The following is a 13521-nucleotide window of genomic DNA, read 5'->3' as shown; positions in this document are numbered from 1 at the left end:
AGATTTGTCACAGAGATTTCGAGATCGGGGATATCCACGTAAAACTATAGCAAGGGCATATCAAAGAGAGCGTGTTGCACAGATCGTAGTACGACTTTTCAACCAACAATTAGACCAAAGGATGACAAACCTGTCTTGGTTACCAACTTTAACAACCAGTGGCAAGACGTGTACCGGATACTGTGTAAGAACTGGGGGATACTGAAGAGTGACCACAGACTCTTACCGCATGTCCCGTAGAAACCGAGTGGTGGCTAGGAGGGCGAGAAATCTGCGGGATTCACTTACACATAGCCACTTTAAAAGACCAGCCACCAGTTTGGGACATGGACAACGGCTCAAGGGGACATACCCCTGTGGGGACTGCTCAATTTGCCCCTTTATACAACGAGGGGCTGTGTTCCAGACCCCACATGGACAAGAAACCTACAACCTGTGGTCCTTCCGCAAGAACTGCGGAAACGGGCACAGAAGCACATCTCTACAATTGTTAATGCCAGTAATGATCTGAGACAAGGCAAAACATTGACTACTGTGGCCAAACATTTTCTTCAATACTACCGGGGTGACCCACAGGGACTTCGTATTAATGGCCTTGAGAAACTACAAACCAACATCCGAGGTGGAGACATTACACCAGCCCTGTTGAGGGCAGAATCAAAATGGATCTTTCGTTTGAACTGCCAAGCCCCATCAGGGTTGAATGAAGACCTCTTCTTTGGTGGTTTTTATAAGCGGTAAGTAGTATATTAGTTTTCACTTCTTCTTTACTCCCTTTTTGTTGGTGCACATTTTTGTTGGTGGGTCACCCCCTGTTTCATGCCATATGCTTTTTTTCTTTATTCACAAGGGCACATTCATCTCCTCACTGCTCTCTCTGGTGTGGCACTTTGCACTCTATGGGTCACCTCATATGGTGTGGTTTTTTCTCATGTGATCCCCTCATCACGTTTTCACATTCTGGGTTAGTAAGTAGCCCACATAACACTTGGTGGGTGTTCACCCATACTTACCTCACTTGCCCATTTCCTTCACAACACCATCGGACATAGACCACGTCACCACCATTCACTTTCACTACATTCCACCTTCTGCACTTTCTCCTCCCTCCCCCCTTTTTTCACTTTTTTACTTTTTCTCGCACCTTTCATACAACCTCAATTCATTTGCTTCATACTAACCGCATAGGGTTTGGCTCCTACATGCCCCTCTTTATCTGGGATTCTGGTCTGACGGTCCTTATCCCTTGTCTTCTCTAGCCCCTTGATTACATCGGATCACAACATCCATTGAACATATAACTTGGACAACTTGCTTTCCGAAAACTAGACTCTTCCTTGAGATGCACAAGCGGTCGAAATTGTAAATTTGTGATATAAGATTGTTATATAATGTTATTCTACGATGTTTATATTCTGAGATACATTTGACTTTATTGATTATAGTACTGTACTTTGTTGTCCCGTCCTTATTTTGCTTGGTAAAATTTAGCGTTTGCTCCTCTTGTCCCTCTAATGGTTTACTGCTTGTATCACAAGTATGTATAACTCTTGACTTTTGCACAGGCACTCGCACTTTGGTGTGTATGGTGAGTGGGTGTGTGGCTGCATGTTTCATGGGCCCATGAAAGAATGAGTGTATCTTTCGGTATATGCATGATTATTATTATTCATGTTGAGCACAGACTTAAGGGATCGATACACAATTTCAGAATGGGATTTTTTTTTATCAATGTGAGTGTGGCATAGAACTATATTATACTGTATCATGCTTGTAAATATGAATATCATATTGTAACATGCTTTTATATATGAATCTAAATATGTATTTACTTGGACACTAAAAATTACTTTAGAAACTTTTTAGTATACACCATCATTTAACACACATATATATATTTATACTCTAACTTCAGGTTGTTTGCTGCAGTCTAGTGTTTGCACACATGAGGCTACGTTTCATTGCACATTTTAGTAGCTTTGGCAAACATCCAATACGATGCTAGCTCACACACTCACTTCTTACACTTGTTTAATGTAGTTGAGGAACACCATAGGATAATATCAGGAGCGTGCGCCTATTTTCTGGCTCATGCGCGATCATTCTCATCAGAGGACATCAGCAGGAGCGTGCGCCAGTTTCTGGCGCATGCGCGATCACTTAGACTTCTGAAGCCGCGCGAGAATATATTTGATAGACACATACCAGACTTCCGGTCTGCACCAGAAGTCATCAGCTGCCGCTCCACTTGATGCATGAGAGACACCGGTATTTAAATGGGACACCAGCCAACACCACAGCACCCCTGAGGAAAGCCAGTTAGGTGGCGATACGCGTGGGGCTGTGTGCCCCAGCTTCCCCTCACCTCCCCATTGCATCTATCCCGGCTGTAGCAGGTAGATATCCGCATTGATTTTCCACATACAGGTTTTAGCACATGCTTTTAGAATTTTTTTTTGTCGGATGATTGTCGGTTTACTCTGACTCTTCCGGGATTTACTTGTTTCCATGATATTTATTGGCAATACTATCAACCATAAGATACTTTTTCATCTTGTGTGGCTAGGGGAGTGTCAAAGTAGACATGTCATTTACGGTGCACAGTGAAAGCCATAAAATCCAAGCCCACAACAAAATGGTGCAAATGTGTTCTCATCATTTTACCTGCACTCAGAATTTTTTTTTCCCGCCATGTAATATTAAAATACTATCACTATGAATTTTAATTTGTTGTGCAGAAAACAAGCCCTCATACACCTCTTTTCATTCAAAAAAAAAAAAAAAAGTTAGATTTGTGAAGGTGGGGAGTAAAACATGAAAATGCAAAAACGAAAAAAGGCCTTGTCATTAAGGGGTTAAGTTACATAAACTGAGTACCTTATGCAATGCTCATGTGGGGAAAAAAAAACTGCTAATAAACATTGTTATAACAGTAGATAAGACAATTTATAATTTTCTATTCTTGCCCTTTATGCCAAAGGTTTATCCATAAAGCCAAAATAGCTATAACACAAAGTAAGCACATCAAAGTAAATTGGCTTACGTACTGTACACTACAGCTGGAGGGGTTTTATGTATAAGCTGCTTAGAAAGTTACATGCATTTGCTGTTAGGGGATAAAAAAAGCCAAACAAAATAGCATATTATTCACTTTTTAGGCATAATTATGTAATTGGAATACAAAAAAAAAAAAAAAAAGGCCAACAACTGAAGATGTAGTCCCCAGGTAACATGAAAGGTTATTTAGTTGAATTTAAAAGGGCATTTAAGTTCACTTTCATTAATCTGCCATCCATATACATTTCTTCAATTACAGTGCCTACAAGTAGTATTCAACCCCCTGCAGATTTAGCAGGTTTGATAAGAAGCAAATAAGTTAGAGCCTTCAAACAAGAGCAGGATTTATTAACAGATGCATAAATCTTACAAACCAAAAAGTTATGTTGCTCAGTTAAATTTTAATACATTTTAAACATAAAAGTATGGGTCAATTATTATTCAACCCCACAAACCATCAGAATTATGTTTGGCTCCCCTAAAGTATTAAGAAGTAGTTCAGGCACAAAGAACAATGATCTTCACATGTTTGGATTAATTATCTGTTTTTTCAGCCTTTTCTGACTATTTAAGACCCTCCCCAAACTTGTGAACAGCACTCATACATGGTCAACATTGGAAAGACAAAGGAGCATTCCAAGGCCATTAGAGACAAGATCGTGGAGGGTCACAAGGCTGGCAAGGAGTACAAAACCCTTTCCAAGGAGTTGGGCCTAACTGTCTCCACTGTTAGGAGCATCATCCGGAAGTGGAAGGCTTATGGAACTACTGTTAGCCTTCCACGGCCTGGACAGCCTTTGAAAGTTTCCTCCCGTGCCGAGGCCAGGCTTGTCCGAAGAGTCAAGGCTAACCCAAGGACAACAAGGAAGGAGCTCCGGGAAGATCTCATGGCAGTGGGGACATTGGTTTCAGTCAATACCATAAGTAACGTACTACACCGCAATGGTCTCCGTTCCAGAAGAGCACGCAAGGTACCTTTACTTTCAAAGCGTCATGTCAAGGCTCATTTACAGTTTGCTCATGATCATTTGGAGGACTCTAAGACAGACTGGTTCAAGGTTCTCTGGTCTGATGAGACCAAGATCGAGATCTTTGGTGCCAACCACACACATGACACTTGGAGACTGGATGGCACTGCATACGACCCCAAGTATATCATTCCTACAGTCAAGCATGGTGGCGGCAGCATCATGCTGTGGGGCTGCTTCTCAGCCAAGGGGCCTGGCCATCTGGTCCGCATCCATGGGAAGATGGATAGCACAGCCTACTTGGAGATTTTGGCCAAGAACCTCCGCTCCTCCATCAAGGATCTTAAGATGCATTGTCATTTCATCTTCCAACAAGACAACGACCCAAAACACACAGCCAAGAAAACCAAGGCCTGGTTCAAGAGGGAAAAAAATCAAGGTGTTGCAGTGGCCTAGTCAGTCTCCTGACCATAACCCAATTGAAAACTTGTGGAAGGAGCTCAAGATTAAAGTCGACATGAGACACCCAAAGAACCTAGATAACATGGAGGAGTGGGCCAAGATAACTCCAGAGACCTGTGCCGGCCTGATCAGGTCTTACAAAAGACGATTATTAGCTGTAATTGCAAACAAGGGTTATTCCACAAAATATTAAACCTAGGGGTTGAATAATAATTGACCCATACTTTTATGTTTAAAGTTTATTAAAATATAACTGAGCAACATAACTTTTTGGTTTGTAAGATTTATGCATCTGTTAATAAATCCTGCTCTTGTTTGAAGTTTGAAGGCTCTAACTTATTTGCTTCTTATCAAACCTGCTAAATCTGCAGGGGGTTGAATACTACTTGTAGGCACTGTAGATGTTATTTGAGAAAAATTACCTAATAATTTCTCATAAATGTAGTGATATGGTCCCTTAGAAACAAGACTGTCCTTGGATACGACCACCTCTGCTGGAGTGATTGCACAGTTTTTGTATATGAATTGTCTGGGAGTTACTACATATCGGCTTGGCGCACCATGCGCGCGCCCCGGATTCTGAAGTGCAGGAGAGTCGGTGACGTCACCAGCTCTCCTGCACTTCAGAATCCGGCGCACGCACGGGTGCGCGCATGGTGCGCCGAGCCCAAGTGCGGTGCGCCGAGTTATAAGTTAATATAACTTATAAATCTGCGTTAGGGGCTTTGTTCTAACAAAAATATGCTCTGAGCTGGTGCCATGTATATGTATGTAAAACTACCACTTAAGTGGTAGGTTTTCTTTAATGTACTTTACACTACACTGACAAAATTTACCTATACTTACCTACAGTCCTGCACCTCAATACCGCACTGCTTACATACAGAAACTCAGTGGTGACATGACGGTATGCACCTGAGGCAGATGCTTACCATTGATGTCATGTCACACAAGCCTCTTTATGCAAATAAGGTTGAAGATTATAGAAAGCACAGCTAGGAAGCTACATGACTATCAAACCCCTTTAAGCAAATGGGGCTGCAAATATTTATATTTTCTTAATTACATGGAACTAAAGTTGCTTTGCTCCTTAGAGAAAACAAAATCCCCTCTAAGTCCCATAGTTAGCCCAAATTTCACTAAGAAATGTGCTGCCAAATCAGCAATTCTACACAAGAGTCAAGCAATCACTTTAATCTTTGAGCTTATGCTCAATACCACTTTATTTTGTCTATTCACAGAAATAAAAATTCACAATAGTTTTCACAATGATACAAATTATTCAAAACATAAAGCACAACTTTGTGGTAAATCTAGACAAGGGAACATTTTGCCAAAACAAAATACAAACAGTACACCAACACCTGTTCGATAACATATACTGCAGGTACTAATGATATGTAAGGTGCACAATTCAAGCCTTTTCAACAAAACTTTTCATAAAGCTCATTGGGAAAATAAAGTTGAAAGCATGCACCTTACAGTTCTTCTTTAAACGAAGGAAAAACTCCCACAGCTTAGCATAATGAAGCTCTGAATAATATATACAGAAGAAAGCAATACCAGCTTTTAAACATTCAGCTGCACACCTCATAGATCACTGGTGGAACTTGTGGGCCATCTCCAAGCAAACTTTAAGCATAAATAAATTTAGCAGCCACACAAGAGATGTCAAAGACAAACTGGTTTGGTGCCCTGACTATATAACAGCATTTAGTTATTCCAAGTGGTTAGAAAGAAAAGCTAAGTTTTGGTTATGGGCAAACACTTTTTCCTTCAGCATAACTGATAAACTTTTAAGATACATTGGGCTTTAACAACAAGATTTTTTCCTACAGGGGAACTTTCCTGTAATAGTGTTGTATGATTGTTAGAAATCAAAAAAGACAAACTATTCAAAAAACAAAAAAGCTCCATGCCATATCTGCCTACACGTGATTGAGGGATTTTGCTGCAAGTTGCTTTTTATAGGGCAAACACATGAAGTAGAGGTTTTGCCTGCAAGAACTAGAAGTCCCCAGAAGATCATTAATAATCTGCAAGATACACCGACATGTCATCAATGCCAGCAAACATCTGAAGTTGTAAAATTGAGTAGATTTTACCAGTTTGAGGGAACATTATGGGTGATCCAAGTCAACATTCTTGTTAAAATGGAAGAACAAGTCATGCAATCTTTTCGCAACAAAGACATGAAGGATACCATCACATTTGCAAGTGGTGGATGTGAGCACCACTTGAAGTTTACCATCTCTTGCCAATCTGTAAATGCAAACCAACAATGGCAACTTCAGGAGTAGCCCAAGAAAGAGGCCATAAATATCAGATTCTTGCAGTGCCAAAGATAACCCTAAAACATGGTAAACATAACTAGTCTCTTGCACAGCTGGCAACAATGCGCTTCCAAGAGAAACCACCAATGCAAGATAAAATAACACTACTTGAATTCAATACCTTGGCAGCACCAACCATCAATCCACAGTTTTGTTCATAAGTAGCCCCATGTCAGATGGATTTTAGGTTTGAAAAATGCCCAAAGTTAACACATTAATCAAGATTAAAAAGGTCTCAAGACCGCTCTGTAAGGAACCATTGTTCATATAAATGAAGCTAAATATGTGGTGCTTGTTTCCAGGCATTTCAAAAGTAAAAATACAATTGGACCAAGACCTTCCCAATTGTGATTTTATACATAGCCTTAGGCTGCATTCATATGTTGTGTTTTGTTTGCATTGTTTTCAAGCCACAACAGCTGAGATTTCCCAATTACATTGTATACAAAATGCATGTGTTAACAGCAATGTAATTAGGCATCTCTCAGATGCTCTGAAGAATTTGAAAACGTGTGTTAACAGAATGAACACAGCCTAAAGGTATTTGCCATACCAAAAGTTTGAGGGTTGTCCATCTAAAACCGAGGGAATGTTTTCAGGTTTTACCGTTAACATACCATTTTAATTGCTTTCACTTTTGTCATGATTTAATGCAATTTCAGGTTTTATGTGAAAGTAGCCCCCCCCTCCCCCCCAAAAAAAATAAAAAAATTTACACCTGAGGTCACATTACAGCTTTGAGTAAAACTGAAATTAATCCAGTCTCTTCATTCCAGCCTCCATGGTCTGAACCAGCAAGCTCTCCTTAAACACTCCAGTCAAAACAGATTCACTAAATTATCCCTTGTGCAGAGTCTAAAGGGACGAGCATGACTCAAGGTTTTACAAGTAATGAAAATGAGTAAATCTACTCTTAGGACCTGCACTACTCAATGAATAAGCTTCAGTGGAGGCCTTCCTCGCATGGGCAAACGTGAACAAGCCATTTTAATAGAGATCTAATAAGTGTTGGAGACAATACACTGATGCAGAAGGCATTAAGTTTAGTATACATTCTCCAAGATGTACAACATGAATACATAACCATTTGCCCTACTCAAGGATTACAAGCTTGCAGTTTTTACTTTACATTAAGGGGTCAATTTGCACTTGCATGTAGACAACAGGAACTTTTCCTGTAGATTACTAACTGAAAACTGCACTGAATCCTACTGTAAATGCTATTTTTACAAAAATATATTTCAGTTCATATCTGCAGGAAATTAGTCTAGTGTGTCCCAATAGAAAAATATACTAAATACACTAGTACTAAATACACTAGTCTACCACTAGAAACCTATAGTTCTACTTAACATGAGCTTCCGGGAAAACACCAAGCATGAGGTCATAACATGTTATGTTCCAGTGCAATATGTGTATTACATGATCCTTTTATGTGGCCAATTTACTTTTATGGGTAGGACGGATTAATGATACGGCAGCGCACACTAGTTCTTTTTACATAGAAAGAATTGCAGAACTTTATAGAATCAGTTAGATTTTGTCAGGAGAAAGTCATGTTTGGTTAACTGCTTGTCAATTTGCAGCAAGTTAGCCCATTTTGAATACCAATTCTAGGCAGAGACCCATCTCCCATACAACAACCCCCCACTTCCTGAATCTTTGCTCCATCATAACAGCCAACTATAACCATAATTGAAATCACTGAAGGGAAAAATGTATGCATCACTGGCATAGTGTTTGATGTAGAATAGTTTATTTTCTTCCTGTTCAAAGGCCATTGAAAAGCATTTACAGTTTCCCCAAGTGCAATACAACAAAAAGGGGGAAAAAAAAAAAAGGAAGTGAAAGCAGTAACAAAATAAAGCCGCCTTGTCTCCAGGCAACTAAACAAAAGTCATTTTACTGCAACATATACACATTAAATATAGTATACAGTCCATGCAGCTGCACAGCCATGTTAGAGGGGATCCTGGCTCCAGCCATCAGTGCATTACAGTCCATGATTTTCATTCTCTCTAGCCCGACTTAAAGAGGAGAATTGCAACCTGGCCCAAATAAAAATAGATGAAATGCTTGGTCTCATGTGTTACATAGCTGCCAAAGTTTCTGCCGACAATGCAGTGCCAAGTCGGGTTGTATTTCTTGTCAAATTCCTGCAATTTGAAAGGGAAGATTTTAGCATTTGGTTGTCCATTTTAGCAGTTGATGCAAAAGTAAAAACAAGTAGCCTTATTACCATGGCCATTGTACAGCCATAATAAATATACCTTCTTAATATAAGCTGCAATATCCTTCTCGATATTATATTTCTCCATGGCTTGTGTGGCACAGTCCACTGCATCCTGCTGCATGTCCTCAGACATATCAGCATTCTTTATCACAGCCTTTCTGTCAGACATGATGCACCTGGAAAAGAGGCAATGCAGATTGAATCAGACTTAATTATTGAATGGGAATGAATCAATTTCAGTGAGTGGTAGAGCTTTGGATTGAGCACTAGAAAACTTAAGACAGGGCTAAACCAGTCTATCCACAACACTTAAGACTTATCAGTTTCTAGATTTTAATTGAAATAACTCAGCACCCCCAATTAGTGCTGTCAGGGTTAGACATGATCACACCTTGTGCTCAGCCTCTTCCAGGGGTCCATTTGATGTAATTTGTAGCTTCCAGGTAACACAAGTTTTAGGCTACATTCACACGAACGTATGGAGGACGTATATACGGCCGATATACGTCCCCCATACACTTCTATGGGCGCACGGCACCCTACGGGAGCGGTACGGTGCCGCACACGTGCGGCACCGTACCCGGGAAAAAGATAGGACCTGTCCTATCTTTTCCCGTAATACGGGGCCGTGCGCAATGTATCGCTATGGAGAGGGGCGGAGGTGAGCTGCGCTCACCTCCTCCTCTCCCCGTACACTGCCGTTGCCCGCTACGGTACGGGCGGGCAACGGCAGTGTGAATGTAGCCTTAGACTTATTGGCTGCATAGCCAATCACAGTACATTTAGTACAGAAGTAACATAATCACAATTATAGCCAACTTGCTGCAAATATTTTAAGGAAGGAGGTCAATGCCACAGTCTCCCTACATACACCTAAAACTACAATTAGACCTCATTTACATGAGAATTGGAGATTGTCACAGATCAGAACCAAGAGTATTAACTCCATTATAGTTTGCTCATATAGACTTTGAACATCAGCACCTGACAGCCTCTTATTTAAAATAAGTAGCAAGAAAACTGCAAGGCAAGCTTTCAATACTACTCAAGCCTCATCAGGCACAGCATAACTACTGAGCTAACAAAGTACAAAGAAATTTTCTTCTGTTTGGTGCCAATTATGTCCATCCCCTACTACAAGCAATTTTCGGTACCTAAAATGGGCAAAAGGCAGCCCAACAGTACAAGTGTGAATTAAGTATAAGGAAAGCTCATCCTTCAGCAGCCTTATGAAATTTGTTCCCTGCTAGTGAATTGACATTCAAACAATAGGCTTCCCTCCATTTAATGGGTACTCGACTTCTGAGCCGTGAGGGCTTCCTAAAGGAAACTTTATGGATTTCAACTAGCGGCCACTTTTCATCCGAGTTTGCCATAAGAGACAAAGGCATATGTAGGTCACAAGAGTAATGCAATCAGTATTATAGCACATGGCCTTCAGCGCCACTCTGTTAGAGGAACCATGTGGTATCACTTGGCCCTCTCCTCCAAGTAGAATGACCACTTGTACCCGGCATGACAGGCAGAGAAGCCAGTGTGGCGGCCTGCACTCATCCAACAGCTCTTCCCCGCCACTTACAGGCTGCTACGCTAATAAACATGAGGCATCCATGTAAGGTGTCTCCATGAGATGCAGCAGCCATTACTACACGTAGGGATCCTCCCCAACCTCCGGTCACAATGGCCAGATGCATCCGGCATGTCAGAGCAGTCCCTCTGCAGGAGACGTTACATAACAGCGGCCACGCTAGCCAATAGAAAGCCGGGTGTGTGTGAAGGCGCCCTTTAAATTGGTGAGCTTTTTTTTTTTTTTTAGGTAGGACATGGTTGAACAGGTGAGCTGTGCACAGCATACCGTGGCGCCATTCCCCTGAGCTATACAGCTGCAACGTAACCGGGCACAGCAGGGCTCTGCATCTCAGAGGACACCCGCCCACCCATCTTCATGCGTAGCTTACCGCCACCCACGCTAGCTAAGTTACCCCACAAGCTCTAAGCCGACATTTATGATATCCAAACAAGCATGCAGCTGAAGAAAGCGCAGATTGTGTGGAGCGCCCATGCCTCACCTGTCACAGTGTACACAGCCCTCTCCACAAGCTGAATGTCTCTCTAGACTTGACTAGTGCTCTGACTCTCGCCGTCCCTCTGAAATAGTGGCGCCTCCCCCTGCAGTGGCTCAGCCAACCGCTCCGGCCATTGGTGGAAGCCGCGCCTCCCACAGCACTGCGGGCATTTTCCTCTCGCGCTTCTCCGCCTACATCTTGTTGCATCCCACAATGCCGTGTGAAAATTGCGGAGCTCCCGACGCACAACGTACATTTCCTATAGAAATATGTTCGTGCTCTCATAGATGAGTGGATAAACACATACTTATATATAATATACATATATAAAATTTATAAGCGTACATGCTATGTATATTATGATCATGAAACCAAGGCATATCACCACTAGGTAAAAGGGTTAGAAAACATCAAGGGCCAGATTTATCAAAAGTCTCCTTGCGACTGAGCCGGGTGACCAGATTATTGGGTATTGCTGCACGGTCTTCAACAATGTGGTGCGCCCTGCACTTCTCTGGAAGTGTGAACCACCTTTTTATACATTGTGGGACACAATTTTGTCAAGTCACTGTATTAAATGTGTCGCACACCAACACCCAGCTTTAGGTGCATATTTTTCCTATCTTGTCGACACTACAAAAAACTAGCGCAAACACTTCTTTAATACATGTGCAAGAAGAAAAATGACGCATCAGTAATATATATGGCCCCTGGTTCACACGTTCCGCTAGCGTTGGGTCACACGTTCCGCTAGCCTTGCGTTCATAACGCACAGGGGGCGGGCTTCGGACATTGGGGCCTGGTTACTGATCACATGGGTTACCCTGGAAACGCATATGTGATCGAGCATAGGCCCACCCCCCTGTGCGCTAGCTTTGCGTTATGAACACTACCAGCGTCGGACTGGCCCACCGGGGGACCGGTGAATCCCTCGGTGGGCCCCGACACCTGCCACCATGTTCGGGGCCTCCCTTCTTATCCATAGGAGGCCCCTGCCGGCGATCGCAATAGAACTCAATGCGGCCAGGAACCGGCCGCTTGAATTCTATTACGGCTGCTAACACTGACTGGCATTGTTAGCTGCCGTCTGTGTAAGTGAGACGTGGGCGGGAGAATTTCCCGGCGCACACCGCACTCTGCCCCTGGATGCGCGGCAGCGCGGTGACGTCATCACGCTGCCGCGCATCCCTTGCCAGTCAGCGCGGGCGGCTGCAGCAGAAGCAAGAAGAAGGGAGAGGGGACATGTCAGCGATAGGTGAGTAAGTTACTGTTTTTTTTTATTTGAATGCCGAGGTGAAGGGGGCAGTACAGAAAATGCTGGGGACCTCCTGTATCGAAAATGCAAGGGGGAAGGGCAGGATACAAAATGTAGTGTCAGGGGGCCCAGTATGGAAAGTACAGATGGGAGGGGGACAGCATGTGAAATACAGAGGGACCACGGGAGGGGGAAGGGGCCCAGTATAAAAATGCAGGATGGAAGTTGCAAAGGGTGAGGGGGGAGTAGGCAACATGCAGGGGAACAAGAGGTGGATTATTCCAGTAAAGTAATACAGGTGGGAAGTAAAGGGGCGCAGTAAGGAGGTGGTATGGAAAATACAGGGGGACTGTGGGGGGGAGGCAGGATGGAAAATGCAAAGTGAAGGAGCAATAGTGGGAGAGGGGGGATTAGTCCAGTAAGGAAAATAGCTGTGGGAAGAGATGCGGAGGGGCAGTATGGAAAATACAGGGAGACCGGGGATGGGGTAGTAAGGAACACACAGGGTAGGCAGTATAGAAAATACTGAAGGAAGAAAGGTGCCCAGGATTAAAAATACAGTGAGGAAGGGGGCACAGTAAATAAATTGCAAAGGGGTGGGGACAATAAATAAAATGTAAGGGGCAGTATATGTAAATTTAACAATAAACCTCTTTGCCCGTTGCATCGTTTTTACATTAAATTTTTTGCTCCCCAGCCTCAAAAAGCTATAACTTTTTCATTTTTCCTTGTAAAGAGCTGTGCAAAGGCTTATTTTCTGCATAACAAATTTTATCAGAGAAGTTAATTATTATTCCATGCCATGTACTAGGAAGCTGGAAAAAAATTCCAAATGTGGTGAAATTGGCAAAAAAACACGAATTTTTACAACTTTAAGGCCGCGGTCACACGTACCACTAGACGTCCGTTCATAACGCGACGCTAGCGCACAGGGGGAGGTTCTCGGCCCAAACGCACATGCGTTTCCAGAGAAACGCATGCGATCGGCTTAACAATCGCATGCATTTCTCTGGAAACGCATGTGCGTTCGGGCCGAGGACCTCCCCCTGTGCGCTAGCGTCGCATTATGACGGACGCTTAGCGGTACGTGTGACCGCAGCCTAACTGTGCACTCCAAATAACACCTCTGCTTTATTCTTTGGTTTGG

At 42.7% G+C, this 13521-nt stretch overlaps 1 protein-coding gene across 1 annotated transcript; it reads right to left on the bottom strand.

Moving 5' to 3' along the window:
* Positions 1-8559: 8559 nt before the first annotated feature.
* On the bottom strand, positions 8560-11276 carry DYNLL2 (dynein light chain LC8-type 2). Its single transcript, XM_072137125.1, has 3 exons — positions 11123-11276; positions 9091-9229; positions 8560-8976 (listed from the first exon to the last, which is right to left on the bottom strand). The coding sequence occupies exons 2-3, from the start codon at positions 9220-9222 to the stop codon at positions 8839-8841; spliced, it is 270 nt and encodes an 89-aa protein (XP_071993226.1). The 5' UTR covers positions 9223-9229; positions 11123-11276; the 3' UTR covers positions 8560-8838.
* Between the last annotated feature and the right edge of the window lie 2245 nt (positions 11277-13521).

Source organism: Engystomops pustulosus, chromosome 2, assembly GCF_040894005.1.
Source record: "Engystomops pustulosus chromosome 2, aEngPut4.maternal, whole genome shotgun sequence".
In the NCBI taxonomy this organism is placed as follows: Eukaryota; Metazoa; Chordata; class Amphibia; order Anura; family Leptodactylidae; genus Engystomops; species Engystomops pustulosus.
Note: the sequence above shows the minus strand (reverse complement) of the source record. Positions and strands in the feature narration are given on the sequence as shown.

Coding starts and splice junctions, on each gene's coding strand:
- DYNLL2 (XM_072137125.1), bottom strand. CDS start 9,222: ATGTCTGACAGAAAGGCTGTGATAAAGAATGCTGATATGTCTGAGGAC. Junction 8,977..9,090: donor TTGCAGCTTATATTAAGAAG/GTATATTTATTA, acceptor TTCAAATTGCAG/GAATTTGACAAGAAATACAA.